This window comes from Polistes fuscatus, unplaced genomic scaffold, assembly GCF_010416935.1.
Source record: "Polistes fuscatus isolate 324 unplaced genomic scaffold, CU_Pfus_HIC Scaffold2, whole genome shotgun sequence".
Taxonomy (NCBI): Eukaryota; Metazoa; Arthropoda; class Insecta; order Hymenoptera; family Vespidae; genus Polistes; species Polistes fuscatus.
Genome location: NW_025113096.1, coordinates 3,285,568 through 3,304,520, shown reverse-complemented (window position 1 = coordinate 3,304,520; position 18,953 = coordinate 3,285,568). Strand labels below are relative to the sequence as shown.

At 32.0% G+C, this 18,953-nt stretch overlaps 1 protein-coding gene across 7 annotated transcripts in view; it reads right to left on the bottom strand.

Moving 5' to 3' along the window:
- Positions 1-2,746: 2,746 nt before the first annotated feature.
- LOC122517129 (hypoxia-inducible factor 1-alpha) overlaps positions 2,747-18,953 on the bottom strand; it is a 42,199-nt gene continuing 25,992 nt past the window's right edge. Inside the window, exons 1-9 of one of the 7 annotated variants that reach the window (XM_043635507.1) lie at positions 16,135-16,676; positions 15,104-15,809; positions 8,244-8,733; positions 7,851-8,118; positions 7,055-7,398; positions 6,707-6,942; positions 6,474-6,619; positions 5,789-6,381; positions 2,747-4,011 (exon numbers count right to left, since the gene is read on the bottom strand). In XM_043635507.1, the coding sequence (XP_043491442.1) occupies positions 3,700-4,011; positions 5,789-6,381; positions 6,474-6,619; positions 6,707-6,942; positions 7,055-7,398; positions 7,851-8,118; positions 8,244-8,733; positions 15,104-15,561 (2,847 nt within the window). In that variant the 5' untranslated portion in view covers positions 15,562-15,809; positions 16,135-16,676 and the 3' untranslated portion in view covers positions 2,747-3,699. Of the gene's footprint in view, positions 4,012-5,788; positions 6,382-6,473; positions 6,620-6,706; positions 6,943-7,054; positions 7,399-7,850; positions 8,119-8,243; positions 8,734-15,103; positions 15,810-16,134; positions 16,677-18,953 lie in introns of those variants that run through there. The other 6 variants (XM_043635508.1, XM_043635513.1, XM_043635511.1 and 3 more) reach the window with 6 other exon arrangements.

The following is an 18,953-nucleotide window of genomic DNA, read 5'->3' as shown; positions in this document are numbered from 1 at the left end:
TTGTGCCATATTCTTCGAACGTAATGCAAGGAGGAGAGAAAGGGGAGAGAAAAAGAAAGGGAGGGAGAGTAAGAAAAGAGAAACAAAAAAGATTTAATAAAAGAAAAAAACAGAAAAATGAAAAGAAAAGAGAACGAACAAATTAAAGAAGAACATTCGAAAAAGAATCTACTCGCTTTTTCTCGTATCTGTACTTTTTCACAGCCTTATTAATGCACGAACCTAAAGGACTTATTATACACAAATCTCAATATTACACATTTATACAAGATATAACATACTTTTCGTAAAAAAATTACACATACACACACAGAGAGAGAGAGAGAGAGACATATATTATTATATATATACTTGAATTACAATACAAGTATTACAACATGTTCTTTCAACAACGTTTCGTTATCGTTTTTCGAAATTATCGCGATCTCCAAGATCATATAATTTTTTGACTCTGCATTCCATCACTTTTGCGATCTGAATCTAAGGAAAGAAATGAACAAACGTAAGAGAAAAATTAATATATCTATATATATATATATATATATTCATGTATATGTATATGTATATACATATATGAATATATAAATGAGACAAATATTTCCGTTTGTAGTTGGTTATTCAAATTCTAGCGATGTCGCGCGCTAAGATTTTTCAAACAATTTTTATTATCTCCGTTATTTCATCTAGCAAAGATGAATTAATCGATCGATCGATTAATTAATCAGATTATGCGATATTTAATAATTCACGAGCACTCAGTACCGTTTAGTTTTCCAATTAAAAATCTCTTTGGAGAAACACGTAAGAAAGAGAAGAAGAGAGAAAAAGAGAAAGAGAGAAAGAGTGTGAGAGAGTGAGAGAGAAAGGAACACGTGCGAATGCGAATCTGTAAGATTAGTGGAAAAAAACTTGTAAATCGAAATACATTAATTAATACTGTAGTATATCTCTAACGTAAAAAGAAAAGTCAACACACTAACATCAAATCTCAATATTCCAAGCATTCACTTCATTTACATGTACGTTGTTGTTAATGATATAAAAGGTATAATAAAATAACGCTTTACCGAGATTCAACCATAATCTAAGGTACGCAACATTATTTCTAGAAAGAAAGAAAGAGAGATTAAGAAAGAAATTAAAAGTATGTGTGTATGTATGTATGTGTGAAAGTAAGAAAAAATAGTGTACATAAGTATATAATAATACTGTGGAAGTGTGAATTCAAAAGAAAGAGACTTAGAATGTAGATGTAGACGGTAGACGTAGATGTTTATTATTAGTTCTGGACAAAGTCCTCTAAGAACTGTAACAATAATAAAGAAATACAATAATGGCGCTTAAATGATGATGATCAACTGATAATGATAGATAATATACTGTATTAGCGATAGTAGATAAAGAAGATACAAATTTTGGAAATAGTCTGAAAGGTAAGATGATACTGTTGACTTTGTGATCATTTTTTTAATTAAATATATATAGGATGATAAATATAGTTTAAATATAATATAAAATTAACGAAGGATAAAATAAATTTAAAAGAAAAAAATAATAAAAAACATTCGTTTCGATGGTATGATATAATTTAATTCTAACAGATGGCGCGAGTTATATCTTCTAATACTTACCCACGTTTCTTTCGTAACTCCGTCGGTAATGTCGAGCAGCACACTCTAAAATGTTAGGCTTTTCAGCTAGCGAAAAAAGCGATCACGAATTTGTATTCTTTATTAAATCCTCGTTCATATAATTATGAAATTTAAATACATCCTCCAAAATATAAAGTGTATATAGTAAACGTCAATAAACGTCAACTCTTGTTACATTATATGAAAAGAAAAAGTAGCTATTAACGCACAATAATAACTTTCTTTCGGTAATAGTTATCTTAAATTTTTTTTAATTTAATATTATTGTTTTAACGATGCCTTTTTGATGAAAGAAATAAAAAAAATTTTAATTAAAATCAAGTAGAAAGAAAATAAAAAGGAAATACAGTAATACGTAGAAATATATTACTTATAGAAATATTTTCTTCCTGATACTGTATTCATCATATCATTTTTTGCGATTAATTATGATCCATATCGGATGATACTCTAAGACTACAGTAAGATTAATAATATAGATGACAATCATAATAATAATTATAATATTACGGCCAGATATAATATTTTAATTACAATTATCTTGATTCATAAAGTCTAGAATAACACCATGTAGAAAAAATTTTCGGTTAGTACCAGCAGAGAATATTTTCTACGTCTGTAAAATGGTAATATAACGATGATTTTAACAAGGATTATCAAAATATGATAAAAATGATAACAACAACAACAAGGCAACACGTAATCGTTGCAACACGTAAATGCCGCATAACTATCGCGCACGAATTAATTTCGTACGAGATAATAAATTCATATCTTCTTTGTTTTTTGTTTCTTTTCTACTCTCAGCTTTGTATCTTAATCAGCTTTTAAATTGGACCAAACGATCAAGGCTTAAAGAGAGTTTATGAAAAAACAATATATTCTAATGTATATTATTTACATTTATATTTTCTAATTAACTTCGAATCGATCGTACTTCATTTTTAGAATTTAAAACGAAAAGTCTAAGAACCGATAAAGATGACGATGATAATAATGATGATAATGATGAAAATGATGATGATGATGATGATGATGATGATGATGATGATAATGAGGGTGTAAGTGCTAATAAAACGAAAATAAAATCTTCATTTTTAGAACTTAACAAGTATACTAAAATTATAATTCGTGAAAGCATTGGCACGTAACAATCTTTAATCTGTCACTCGTCAATATAGTTTGTATAGTAACGTTATTAACAATTAAAATTTGAAGCAGGCAGAGAAAAAGTGAGACAAGAAAAAAGGAACAATAAAAAAAAGTCGAAATAATTGAATTATCACGTCACATTGTGACAACGATCTGCAAATTTGGAATACGTGTTCAAAAAAAATTACTTGTATAACAATCAAACAAATAATTTTTTGGATTGTCGATCAATTTACAAACGCTTTTCAAATATGTACGATCCTTTATACATTATATATAAATAATTATATAAAATTATAAGAAGTACACATTTGAATACTCTGCTTGCAGGTAATATCCGGTTTTACGAAATCTTTACATTATTGTATAGCATTTCAAAATGCTTATTAATATTATTATACGAGTTCTATAATCAAAACCACCTGTCAATATGTAAAATACATTTTCCCTTCCACTTATGTATTATCTATATCTAATCAATTCCAGAACGTACTGAAAACAAAATTAGTAATTAACTCTGACGTAGCTATTAAAGAGCCTATAAAAAAGTTCAATCGATTATGGCCATTGAATCTCACTTTCATATATATATATATTACATTAATTGTGACATTCATTATCGGATAAAATAGAACGAAGTTTTAAAAGAGATCGGTCAGAAACATATAATATAATATATCTAAACTAAATTAAATGCTTATAATGTTTGTTTATGTACAAATTACAGATAGAATACATCACTGATGAAATTTATATTTATTGTTATTATTTTTCTTGAGGATTCCTTCCCCACCATTGAAATGTATATTAAATATAACAGCTAGCAAGCAATTCGAGCCCCTTACTTCTTTTTTTCTAGCAGTTCTGGAATTTCTTAAAGGGACCGCGTTTAATCTTAAACGAGATTCTTATCCATCGGTCCTTCAAGTAAACCAGTATCCATCTGAAGAAGACCTGGGCCAGTACAGACAACATCGTACTCGAGCTGATCGAAGGATATTATGCCGGTTGAAGGTGAAATCATACTTCCACCACTCAATGAACCGACAAAATGTTTCCTAGTACTTGGACTTAGACGATCTAAAGATATGTTGTTCAATTCGTCCGGACATTGTGGGACCATCTGATTGTCCAAATTCACGCTAAGCGGAGAAGTTAGGCATTTATTTCCTAATGTTGGCACGTTACGAGAGTCCGTGATAGTATCCTGAAACATAAAAATATCGATATAATAAAAAATAAAAATTACAAGAAACCAAACAAAAAGTCAAGCTAAATTCTTAATAATCTTTACGCATAAGTATCGCACATTTGAATTTTTTATTCTAAATCATTACGAATTGTCCTAACAAAATAATACGACGTTTAATTAGTATAGAAAGAGATCTGTACGCTAATTAATAATTATAACCGTTTGCTAAACTTTAAAAACAAATGATTGAACATTTGTTCTTTTTTATTTTGTTTTATTAGATATTATTATATTACTGCTGCGTTTCGCGATGATTAAATGGGAAAACGCGGAACTTGACAGGCAATAACTTGACAGATAACGTTTTCTTTCATCGATATATCTTATTATTTTTTTTTATGAAACTTTAATGTTATTGCTCTATAAAGGTGATTAAATTCTACAATATAGCTCTCGTATCTTAGCTCGTGATTCTTCGTCTATAAATCATTCTGTAACGATGGAGTAGAAATCAACAGGTATAAAGCCAAACTAGTCACGGCAATCGTAACAACATTCTAACGTTATCGCATTTAAAATCAGCAAATAGAATTTTATTTCATTAGAATTTGAAAACTATCTAAACATATTAAATGTTATTTAAATAAATGTCCGTATTTTATATCGTGTCAAATCAAATTTCTTCATAAAAATAAATATTGTCAAAATGTGAATACCAAAAATTAAGAAATACAAATTAGAAATGCTCAAATTAGATAAATTTAATCAATTATATAATCTCCGCGTATCTTCGAAACTAAAGATAATATTTTTAAAAATATAAAAAGAAATAGACACATTTTAAAGTTACTGAACGAGAAAAAAGATTTAAATGTTTTTTTTTTCTTTCTTTCAATTTTTTTTTCTGAACAAAACAAAAATAAAAAAGAAAATCCGAATCAAAACCGACGAAACGTTTTCTGGAATATGGAAGGATGAAGAAAGAACAGGAAACGGAACGCAGCAGATCAAGCGATTTCGATGTTAAATGTTCAATGTATTTCGATAATATTTAATCAACAACTTTATATACTTTGTATTTGTGTGTACATAACGTGGCGTTAAAGAATTATCGCGATACTACAAATTTCCATCACTTCTTTTTTCTTATTTTCCATGCATATCTGTTGTGTTGTCCAGTAACGCAATCGTAATCTAAAAATGTGTGTTATGGCCTCTCGCGAGACTTATTCCTAGATCTTATTTTTCCTATTATTTTATTGTTTTTTTTTCCTGATATGCGCACAGATCACTACCATACACAACCAACAAAAACAACAATGTTGCGTCTAGAAACCTCTAATCTCTCACATATATACTCTTTCTTTCTTTCTTTCGTCTCCTGATCTCTTTCGCAACAGATCTCTCTTTATAGTAATATATATTATAAGAACCGAAAGAAGAATCGTATGAGAATCGTACGAGCACGGAGATCTACGAGCAAAGATCTCGCGACATATTTAACTGATCGAGCACAAACGGAACAATTATCCAACGTCGAATAATGAGAACTTAAATTAATCGAGAGTAAAAGTTTATGTCCTGACTTTTAATATCCCCTTTTTTACTTCCAGAAATAAAGGAAATGAAATTTGTGTTCCTTTAAATACAGTAGAAGAGGGAGACTTTAAAAGGACGTATAATAATTATCGATCACGTGATAACGAACAAACACGGGGCCCGTGGTTGCTCACGTGCTCGCGATACTCTTCGAAGGTTTTGGTTTGACCAAGCAAACGTAACCCGCACTCACATCGCAGCCGGACACCAGGAGATTCATGAGCACGCTGTTATATGGTGGATTCCTATGAGAACCACCACCGTTTGAACTTTGTACTGTTGTCGCGTTGTCTATGATTTCCTGAGTTGTTAGACGTCTTCTTTTCTGATCCCCTCCCCCTCCGCTGTCCCCTTCAGCTTCGTCCTCGTCATCGTCCTTAGCTATTTTATTGTTGTTCTTTTTGCCACCTCTGTGATTATTAATCTCGTCGATGTTACGAATACGTTGTTCCTCTTCGCAACTTCTACGACGATTATTATTATACTTCCCAATACCAATACCGTTGCAACTAGACTCGTCGGCGGCGTTTGTTCGATTGCTACGTGAAAATGTCTGTTGCGATACCAATCGACGAAGAAGCTGACTGCCTGAAAAATTATTCGATCTTCGTAATTGATCTTGTTCATCTAAGATCAAACGTTGACTCTCGAGGGAAAGAGGATCCTCGCATTTGATACGTTTGTTCTCGTTCTCTAATTCATTGGTTGCCGCGTGAAGACGTTTATTTGCTTTATCATTACGATCGTTTATTTTCATCGTCCAGCGATTTTGTTCATTGAAGAGATCTGTAAGGGAAGAAAACCGATTATTAATTTGTTTATCTCGATTAATAGTTCTTCGAAATAAACAAAACCTTTAGAGATCACGTGGCTCTTACTTTTTCTAGGTATTTGACCCAATACTTGTACCGGATTAACCAAACCTCCACCGTGATCATTGTATCTGCGAGAAACAACTTGATCAGTTCTAAGCAACTGTGCTAAACTGGAATCAACGTCACGCTGTTCACGATCTTCGGCCAGCCTGTAGAAAGAACAAGAATATGATCACCCTAAACCCATCTCTAAGATCATTAAAAAGAAAGGAAAGATAAAAAGAGATAATAAGCACCATTTGGATGATTTCTCAATGGGTTGTTGTGCACCCCACATGACCATATCATTGCTTATCAAAAGATCCAATGCCTCGTCTTGATCTGACATAGGTATATAAGGTGCTCTAAGTGCTAGTTCATCGTCAACTGTGTTGTCACTTACACCAAGTATCAACATCTCATCTTCCGAGAGTCCTTCTCCAGCACTGCCTCCTGGAGGACTACCAAGAGAATCTACACTTCGTTCCGGGCTCTAAAAATATATTCAATTATATTTTCATTGGAAGACAAACAAATTATTATTATTATTATTATTATTATTATTATTATTATTATATTATTATCTCGAAGATGTGATAACTTGCCTGACGATATTTGGAAATCGAAGGTGATACGGAATTTGGATCGATAGTGCACGGACTGCTCGGTAAATCACCATACATGAAAGGATCACTATCTGCCAAAGAATCTTCGAAACATTTGCTCCTCGTACTGTCGGCTAAGTCAGTGTCCTTTAAACTTTCACCGAGATCCGTAGCACGTAATTCAGACGACAATGGAACGCCAGGACTCAATAAAGGATAATAATTATCATTGAGAATGAATTCATCCAACATGTCCGTTAAGAAGGGTGTATCTTCGAGAGGTACACATACGTCGCCAGGAGTTGGGGCGAGATGCGTTAAATCCTCTGGTTCGTCCTTCAACACTAAAAAAACATTTCACAGCTCGTACGTGTCATCATCATCGGCCCTACATTATTTTCTTTTCTTTTTTTTTTCTTTTCTATCTCTACCGTGCTTCTCTTTACTCTCATTTCTTTTTTTTCCTTAGATAAAATGTCTTTACTTTTTTAGGGTGTAGCAGAATCATCGAATTTTTTTTTTACATTCCAAAACGATCGGTTATCTTATCTTTTCGTAGGATACTCTCTCTCTTTCTCGCGTGACTTTAGTCTTATCAAGCTATTAATCTATTGATCCATGTTTCATGACTCTAACTCACGATATTTTTTATTTTTTTTTTTACACTTTTTTTTTCTTCAAAAATCGTTATCACGTATTCTTTTTTATTCTATCAAATATCCAAGAGGAAAAAAATAGAGAGGAAAGAGCAAAGGTAAAAAAAAGAAAAGTAATGATAAAACGAAAAGAGACCCACTGGTAAGACCTGGCTGATCCTCGCTGAAAGTCAAGAAACCCTTGTTCATATCCTCGGTACGAGGCGCGAATATACTCGCGGTTGCCGTTTGAGGTGGCGGCCTGCAAGACACTTGCTGCGGCAGTTCTTGTTGTTGAGATTGTTGATACTGATTATTATTATTATTATTAATCGTTGACGCTAGAGGAGCAAATAGTTGTCTGGTGACCGCCAATGTACGATCACGACGTACAGCTGAATCGAAATCGTATTCCAATGCAGGTTTACCCTAAAAATGTGTTAATTTAAATATTATTTCCCCGTTCTCTATCAACGATAAAAATATTATTCTTTCTTTCTTTCTTTCTTTCTCTTTTTGTTATTTTCTTTTCTTTAAATACTTTAATTATCTACCTGAAATATAAATTCTGTACGTCCAGTTTGTCGACGTTTCTTGGGTTGATCGTTCTCTTTGAGGGCAACTTCTTCGACAACTTTTTTCGAAGTTTGGGCAACCGCCGGGTAAGAAGATTTGCCCAAGATAATTGGCAGCTTTCTCGAATTTCCTTCGTTAAGTTTCAAATCGATATCCTTTTTCGTTTCCTGATTGGATATTGATGCAACCGATCGGAATATCGAAGCTGTAACCGATTGCGGTCTGTTGTTATCGTTACGATTTTGTTCCTGCAACGGGATAACGATCGGTGCAATGACGTTCTCGGATTTTGGTGAAATTTCCTTAGGTTTCGACGACTCCACAGCCGGTGTTGTTGTTTTCGTCGTCGTCTCGACGTGAATTGCGTTGTTCGCGTTTTCCAATGGCTCAGATTTCACCGTCTTCTTCTCGGAGTCACGAGCAACGAGCTGGCGTACGCTGTAGACCTCATCTTTGCACTCGACACCGCTGAAATCAGAATTATACCAAATTCCTCGTGGAGACTCCACGTTCCAATGTTGACCTTCTGTTCCTCTCGCGACCTCGAGGAAGAGGATATCAATATCTCTCTTGTGGTATCGTATCCGCACTTGCCGAGGAATACGATTCTTATTTTTTGATTTTCATAGCTCTCAAAAAAGAAAAAAGAGAAAAATCCGAAGCAAATTTTAGCAACGCAACTTTAGCAATGAAAAATTTACGATTATTATCCGAAATTTTTCTTCGCTATCGCGAGAGAACCGTATTTTTATTTTTCATATATATATATTTTTAAAATATATAAAATATTTGAAATATTGTTCCTTAGTACCTTGGAACAAATACTTTTGCAAAATATACGAAACGCAATGTTTTTTTTATTTCTTTACCGATTTTATTCGAAAGAAAAAAAATTAACTCCAGATCGGGATAAATCAGAAACGTTTAATTAATTCGAATTTACGTTTGTGTGTTTGTTTATTTCTAACGTGAAAAATTATTGCCAAAATCTCGATGAATATGTTCAATCCTTTTATTTCTTCTTTTTTTTTTTTACGTCAATCTATTTATTTTATTCGTTTCTCTTTCTCTCATCTTTTTTTCTTTTTCTCAGAACGTACCAAGCACACACACACACACACACACACGCACATAACGCATATTTTCTACGCCGATCGAAAATAGGATTCAAAAGAGACTCTCGTTCAGGTATGTATTAGTACACGCACTCTGCCCGCGGAGGCAATTTTCTAATAAAAGAACCCATCAGCATGTAACGTCAATTCGACGTAAGAGGAAAGGAACCGTTTGGTGGTCTAGATAATCTATGTGAAGTTAAAACGTACGCACAGAGAAAGACAGAGAAAGATAAAGAAAGAAAGAGAGAGAGAGAGAGAGAGAGAGAAAGAGAAAGAAAGAGAAAGAAAGATATATATATATATATGTATAATGAAATCGTAAGATGCACTAATCATCATCATTTCCATACGTGAAAATTTTTCTCTAAATAATTTTATACATATATATACCAATCAATTTGATTAGTTTGATTAGTTTGTCTTTTTATTTTGTATTTCTCATACGTACTATGGCCTCCAAAGGTTTTGACCTGATCACAAAGTTAAAAAAAATATATATTATTTACTAGAAGAGACTGGGAAAGAAACTTCAATAAAAGTGATGACGCGTATGTGACCGTCAAATGAAGAAGAAATAGAAACAGATAAATAGATAAATAGATAGATAGATAGAGAGAGACAAACAATCTTATCGCGGACAAATTTTTTGCATATATTAAAGTTATAAAAAAGAAGTATAACTTCAAAAGAAGATAAAAAAGATGAAAAATAAGAACAGAAAAAGAAAGAAAAAGAAGTAGGTGATTGGAGTAAGTAAATTGCCAGATCAAATTGGTAACGATAATAAAATATTATTTAGAATTTTTATGTTAAAAAAGAAACGCGAATCAAAAGTTAATCGTTATCTATATTTTTTGTTATAATTTCTTATTAATATTCCCCCCTTATATAATTTTCATTAGTATGGGTCAAGGAAGATGAAAATTAAAAAAAAAAAAAAATAAATAAAATTTCGTTAGGAGGAAGGATCCATCATTGAAAGCACGAGCACGCGTATCGGATAAGCGATCGGCCTTAATTCAGTCCCCGATTGCAAGTCGAATGCCGTACGATTTGAAATAGCTCGAAGTGGGGTTATCGAGGAAGGGTCGAGGCCTCCAACTTTAAGGCCGTCGTAACTTCAATCGATCAACGTTACTGATCTCTGACGATATATACTCATACATTCATCCACATACATACAAACACACATATATATATATTAAAGTAAAATCTAACGTTGGATTTAAGTCTCTTGCGAAATGTATATAATACAGTATCGAGTAATCGATTTCTATATTATTATTTCATCTATTATTATATTATCTAAATATTATCTCGTAAACAAAAAGAGTCAAAACAAATGAACGAATTGATTAATGATTACGCCGGGGGGGAGGAGAGAGGGAGGAAGGGGACAATCTCGTATTCCTAGAAATTATTTATATCTTTATGATATATATATAAAAAAAAAAAAAGGGTTCAAGCAAATAGCAATGAGGATGATATTCTCGTTAACATAAGACTCGATCGTCACTGTTCGCCGAATATATATAAAGAAATAAAATAAAAAATAAAAAAAAGGGTTCAAGCAACAACAATGAGGATTTTCTCGCTAACATAAGAGAGAATTCGATCGTCACAGTTCGCCAAACGTCCAAAGCGTCGTATCGTAACGCTTATGTTACGAAGCGAACGCTAACTGCCTGTAACCAGTCGCAACGGCTCGGTAATAGCCTTAAATTAACCAGCGGGGGCCCCAAATGTGTGGCATGTACGTGTGAACCGACGCATGCAAAAATCACGTATATATATGTTCATGTACGTAAGTAGTATATGTGTAGATATGTACTATGTACTTCTTCTTTTTTTTTTTTTAATATATGTATTACTAGATACCAACGGCATTGTAAGAGTGCCCTATGTAATGTATTACATGTTACATGTTGTGTATTATACTATACTCCGGACGTTAGGTACAGCAGCCTCCTGTTGCGAGTCTCTTGTGAAAACGTTCATGATTACGAGTTATCTTTATCAAATAGAGAGAGAGAGAGAGAAAAGTATTCTAATACGTTTGAAATCATTAGTTCGTGTATGACTATCGTGCATGTTTTCTGTGAAACACGTGTATCTTATATTTTTCTTTTTTCTTTTCAAAGATTTTCTATTAAAAGTAAGTAGTTACATTTGAAATGAATTTTAAATATGCTATTGTATAAAAGACAAAAACAAGGACGGTCTTGAAATATTTTGTCTATACTAATCTTGTATTTGAACTCTGTTGATTTATTCGAATAAAAATAATATGATATAATAATTCTATTTAAAAAAAAAAAAGTATCAAACAAAATTCTCTATTACAATATATTCGTTTTTGTCAAACGTCAAATTAACATACTTTATGTTGTTTATATTTTATGCTTGCCAATTGTTACAAATACGATCGATCAAATAGTACGACGAGTGATTTTAGACTCATCGTAATTCGACAACGATAACCACCGATAAAAGATCAGCTTGCTATTCTAACGTCATTCAGTATACATGTATTACGTATATTAGTATATGTATATATTTATATATATATATGTTTCTATGTATCGTACTATCGATTCATAGTAACTGCTTCGATAATAACCAATAAAGTAATAAATATACATGCAACATATTACATATGCACTTATGATATGCAGTTTAGTTTAGTTTATACGAGACTATATCTGCGCGATTTCAAAATTTTCCTATCACATTTTTTAATTTTTATCTTATTAAACTATTATTATCATTTAACACATGTGCAATGTAACGAAAAGTTTTAATAATCATTACTACCATATCTTACATTATAATTTATAAATTACATTTAAACACATCATTTAAGAATACGAAAGAAAATTAATTTAAACGTCCTTGGATCCTATCGTCGAGAGTTCTCGTTTAACTCGTCTTTATGTGCTTACTTATTAGAATTCTTGGATTCGTTAATGAATAAATTTAAAAAAACTTCCATCCAAAAGCGTATTCTTCATCTTTTTTTTTTCTTTTTTATTAAATATTAACGACACGACCACTGATCCAAAGGATCGCATACGTAATTCCTTTTAACGAATTATTTTAATCGATATTTCATTCTTCCAATGTACAAATAAAATAAGAATATTCTTGCGAATTTTGAGGAAAAATATTTTATAACGACGAAATTCATTTACATATACAAATATGAAGAACTTGCGATAGGATGAATATGACGTAAAACATGTTTTGCGAAACTCGTGCGTGAACAATGAATAAAAAAGAAACAAAGAAAAAACAGGAAAAAGAGAAACAAAAATATTAAATAACACGAGTAGCTAGCCAGAAGTCACATTTTAATTTATCAATATAATAGTCCCGTCCAAAAAAAAAAATAAAAGGAAGAAAAAATTTGATGAAGTGATTTCTGGGTGGTCATAGGCAAAGTAATATTGGTGCGATAAAAGGGGTAAAAGCAATATCAAGAGGAAAGTTTATTGAGAATCTCTCTCTCTCTCTCTCTCTCTCTCTCTCTCTCTCTCTCTCTCTCTCTCTCTCTCTCTCTCTCTCTCTCTCTCTCTCTCTCTCTCTCTCTCTTTCATCTTGTTGGTATGAGATTCGTTAGCGTTAGGTGCAAGATAAATATGCGGCCGGTATTGGTAAAAATAGAGTGACGGCCGAGTTACTTGTGCAATCGAGCACGTGGGATCTTTACCCTCTCCTTCGATGTCTTTAAAAACCCTCCCCAATCGTACTAGATAATTTTTTTTTTCCTTTTGCTTTGAGCAAACCTCAATCGAAACGTTCATTTTCGTATCCGTGCGTGCATAGGTCGTTGAACTTCGTTATAAAATTATCGAAAGGTTTTTAAACTATTCTGTATGATATTTTTAACGAAATTGGAGGAGGGGAGGGATGTAAAATAAACAAAATGATGATTAAAAATTTATAAATACGATAAATCGTATTATGAAGATACAACGATCTCTCCGATTCTCTGATTTTTATCTAACTTTTTGATTAATTGTAAATAATTTGCAATTAGGCAAAAAGACATGATATTGAACGTCTTGAATTTAAATATGTGATTTACATATTTGAGATATATCTTTCGCGAATAATTTAAATTTAATCGATATCAAAGAAATGAACGATGATACTTTGATTCATTGATTTTGTAATATTTTTGTTTCTTTTTTTTGTTTCTATCGATCATGACGTATATATCTTGAACAAATTTTAACAAGGATCATTACATGCAAGTATTTGATGTTATAATAGCCGTAAGATTCTTGAAAAAGCTTACTAGCGTGGGAGTTGACTCGTAAATATTACGTTTTGCAAAACAGAAGCTGTGTTTCTTTCCTTGGCAAAGAATCGACTAATATTTTATGTAAATATGTTCTTGTTGTTTACGAAGAATTAAAGCTCTTTTGCACGTGAGACGAATTTTGTAATTTACATTAAACTTTGTCGTGTCACGATTAATCGAGCAAATCTATCGATAATAATCGCACGTTTTTATTCGAATATAATATTAACGCACATGCACGTGGTTTAAACATCGTAACGAGAAAGTTTATCACTTTCGGTCAAAAGTTTCCGAATATATCTCACGCGCACAGTTATTAGATAAATTTTTAACAATTTTTTTTTATTGTCGCGTCGTCGTAGTTGTCTCTTCAAATTCTTTCACCCTTAACGAACAATTATCATTCTTGTTTACGTGAATCTTTTTTAGAACAAATTATATTAGAAAAATATCGTATTTTTATTTATCATTAATTCATCGATAAAACTCCTTAATATAAATGATTACGAAATATAAGATTTGAAAAACGTGTATATAATTGACAATATGATAGAAAAATTCAATTAAAATAATTGCAAATTTTATTCAATCGAAATGAAATATTTATTACGAGCGTAGGTTTAACGTCATTTGCATATATTTCAATCGCATAACACGAATGGATAAATTACGAAACAGACCATTGTTAAAGTTAAATCGAAATAAGAATCGATAGTACTTTCTCTTCCTCTCTCTCACTTTCTCTCTCTCTCTCTCTCTCCTCCCCATCCTTTCTCCTCTCTCCTTTACTATCTCTTAGTTAATCGAATCCGTTTATCTCTCAAAACTTTGTCATCCGTCCAATCGCGGAGATCAGCTGGCTGTGTCGTAAATATGACGAGTAAATAAATGTGCGAAACGCGTGAGCGCGTGCGCGCTCATTGGAAAGGAAAACACACAGAAAGGCGATGATATAACACGAGCTGCCAACGAGTTCATCTTTATTATCGGGTGTACGTAGATAATAAAAAATTTGTGTGTTCTCTCAAAAGGAAGGAAAATTAATGAACATATAAATAGATCCTAGTTACGCTAATACGATTATTCGTATTTTTCACAGTTTTTTTTCTTTTTTTAATAAAATATATATATATATTTGTGTAAGTGTATATAGATATTTATGCATATAAGTAAATGAATATGTAATAAACGGTACTTCAATTTGTTTGACTATTTTCACGGTAAGAATTACCGAAAAAGAAAATCAAAAAATATTCATATATATTATTATTATTATATAAAATAAAATAAAAGGAAGAGCGTTTCACTTACAAAAAGAAAAACGCACACTTCTTCTCTTTCACACTTCTATCTGTTTATCCTTCAGAATTTGTCTTTATATCTATCTATCTATCTTATTTATCTATATATCTACCTATCTATCTTATTTCTCTCTCTCTCTCTCTCTCTCTCTTTCTCTCTCTCTCTCTTTCTTTCTCTGTTTCGTTCTATATTTCGAACGTCAGAGTCGAGGCTAGCTAGCAATAATATCGTAATACCCAGTTGTCTCGAGATCACGAGGAGTAAAGAGGTTACACGTTCGCACACATATTTAGCAAAAGTTTGCCACCTCCCCCCCGAAGAGAGAAGTTCATCGTTCCACGTTTGCTTTCGATTTAGCACTAACACGTCCGTTATGTAATCACGGCAAGAAGGAAAACTTCTCCTCGACGATATAAAATCTGTTGTTCCTCTTTCTTCTCCACTACCACCACCACCACCACCATCACCAGTACAACCAGTACCACCAATACTACAACCACCCACCACCACCACCACCTTTCTTATCCACAACTTGTTCTTTTTTTCTCTCCACTCCCACCTCCACCTCATCCACCTCCTTATCTTTCTCTACTATTATTACTACCCCACTACCACCACTTTCTTCTTCTCTTCCTTCTCTCGTTTTCCTTTTATCCAACTTAAAGCAACAACAACAACCAACGAATAAATATTACGTTGTCGTACGACGAGACCAAACGAAAGTATATTTCTTCTTCCTCGTTGTAACATAAGTATAATATCTTCTTCATCGACATTAAGAAAAATATTTAATCCTTCTTACGACGATCCAAGAATGTCTAATAGTAATGCCAAAAATGATCAACATCGCGAATAATGAACACATTTTAGCAATGCTAATTTCCTTATGTAAATGAATATAATAACCACCGTGAGTTAATGTTTGAATAAAATTAAAAAAAGAAAGAAAAGAAAAAAAAAAGAAAAAAAAGAGGTATCTTTGTGCCTTTCAAAATTTATATTCTCCTCGTCGTTTGAGAACAAAAAAACGAATAAATTATCTTATTCTCTCTCTCTCTCTCTCTCTCTCTCTCTCTCTCTCTCTCTAAATAATTTTGATGAAGTTGTTTATCTCGGTTTTTTCTTTTATCATTTTTGGCTTACTACTTCTTCGAGTTACTATTTCTCTTCGAGTTTTCTTTTTTTTTTCGTAACGAGAGTAAAAATGAATACGTTCGAAACCGCGCGTCTCTGGCAGTGGCACTGGGCAACACTTGCTATCCAAGATAGACGTACACATCGCACCATTACCACCTCCACCGAGTTAAAATCCACCTCCCCACCGAGTAAAATAAGCCACCTCCACTAAAACCACTTCTTTACTCCGCTACGTGGCGGCACGCGTTTCTATGCGTGTTTCTTGGTTTCTCTCTCTCTCTCTTTCTCTCTTTTCCTCTCTCTTTTTCTCTCTCTCTCCGTCTTTTGATCTTACTCTCATTCCATTTCTATCTTACGATATAAGTAAATACGAGAAGAGATCCCTGTGTAAGAGTTGGTTGCATCCGCCGTTGCAATAGTTATTCATGCTACGTCGACGGCAGGCACGCGCGTATTTTTGATCACGAAACAACAACTACCGTTTTCTTCTTTGACGACACGATAATAACGATCAAAATTAATTATTTGGTAATAGTTTGTGATTGGTTTTATTGATTAAAAAGTATGATACTTTCTTTTTCTGTTTTACTTGTAAAAAGAAACGTTCGTTTACGCGCGCGCGCGCGCGCACGTTTTGATATAAGTTTCTTTTTTAAATATAATACTTTTTGGTTTCATCCAAATATTATTCTAGTGAATTATATTTCAATGAGCCCGTGATCCGTGCATATGAATTCGTTTTAAGATAAATTACAATTATAATTACGCGCGTATCAAATTATTTTTCTTATTGATAAATTTACACATGTTTTTTAATGACGGATAACGATTGTTAAGATTTTGAAAAAGTTACGATTACGATATATACAAAATTATTATTATTACGATTTTCAATAAATATTCAAATACATTTTTTATTAAGATTAAACCTATTAAGTGAGTTCAAATGACCCCGAATCTTCTAATTTGTAAAAAGAAGAAAATATTTTATTCACGATCCAATTGGACTATACTGGAATATATGATTTTGTTTAAATTGTCATTTGACAACTCACGATAGGCATAGGTATACACGAAGTGTCGGTAGTCTTAATGTTAATTTCTTCTCTCTTCATTTCGTAAATTATTCCTTTTTGAGTATTGCAAATATCATTATTACTTTGATTGTTATACCTATTATCTTGAACCCGATTAAACTACAACAACTTGGATCGATATTTCTTTTCGTTTGGGTACAATATTTCTGGTCTCCTTATTGGAAAGAGTTAATCGTCAAAAATCACATGACAAGAAAAAAACAAATATTAAAATGACGAAAATTATTAATAAACGTTATTCGAATGTTATAACGGAATAATGATGTCATCCATACGTTCAAACATCGCATAATGCGTTCATAAATCTCAACGATTTATGAAACATAACAAGATAGAATTAACTTCTTTCTTCCAACGAGGATTGAAAACAAAAATATACCCTGGTACATCTTCCCCCTTCCTCAATATATCTTTTCTGCAATTTTTAACCCCTTGTCTTACAACAACGAGTAAAACTCGTCGTAAAAAATTTGGGCCAAAAACAATAAACACGAGCCTGACTCGTAGTTCAGTTGTTCTCGATATTTTCTTACTTTAGTTACGTGTAATTATTATTATTATTATTATTATTATTATCATTATTCATTTAATATTTCATTATAATTTGATTTCAATAATTACATATTTGTAAGAGAAAAATAATTAGTTAATTCGTTAAACAATTATTCATTCGTATAAAAATGATATATAAAATAGAAAATATATGACGCGTAAGTAAAAAATTAAAACAATTTAAAATCCGTATTTTATATTTATTACAAATACACTTGTCGACAAACGTATTAGTAGTACTCGTATTGCATGACATAATTCGTGTATCGAATAAATAGTTTGCGCTCATTTTAATAACCAAGTTATTCGCAATAATCTCAAGGTTTGACTTTCTCCAAACCTGAACGAATATCAGCGAATGAAAAAAAAAATGAAAAAGAGAAAAAGAAGAAGAAACTTTATATTGAATCACCGCAAACTTAAAAATACACATTCGAGACGGAAAGAGGGAGAGGTGGGGGAAGGGGGAGGTGAGTCATTGAACCAAGATGAAATGGAAGAAAAAAAAGAAACTTAATCGCAGGAAGATATTTGATTTGACTCGATCACGATCGTATCACGATCGAAATCGTATTCGATAAAGAAACAAGGGCGTGAAATGATCACAATCGTTCTTCTACTATACATATGTACTTGGCAATCGATCTATTTCTTTTTCTTTCTCTTTCTTTCTCTCTCTCTCTTTATGTTATCGTAACAAACAAAATCAGAGCAATAGAACGTGTCAACGAATTTTTAAATGCTCAACTGATGCTCATTTGTGATCTATGATTATCTTTATTATTAGTTAAGAAAAAATCTTCTCAAAATTTTCACTTATTTTTTATTAAATGTATTTAAAAAGATTTCTTTTAAGTCAACTCATCCAGTCAATGTGTGTGTGTGTGTGTTAATGATCTTTTGAAAAAATATACTTCGAAAACTATATCGTTCTTTTTATTTTTACGATAGCCAGCAATATAGATCGATTATACTTATGAATCATTGAAGAAGAACGAAGAATTATGACGTAAGGAAAAAAAAAAAGAAGAAAGGAAAAGAAAACGAAATGATTAAATAAAGTACACATTATGTATGTGAATTGATTAAATTAACAAATTTTTTTTAATCGGGTACGTAAATTTCAAATTACATCAATGATTCGACCCACAAATCGAATAAACGATAACGGTTCGA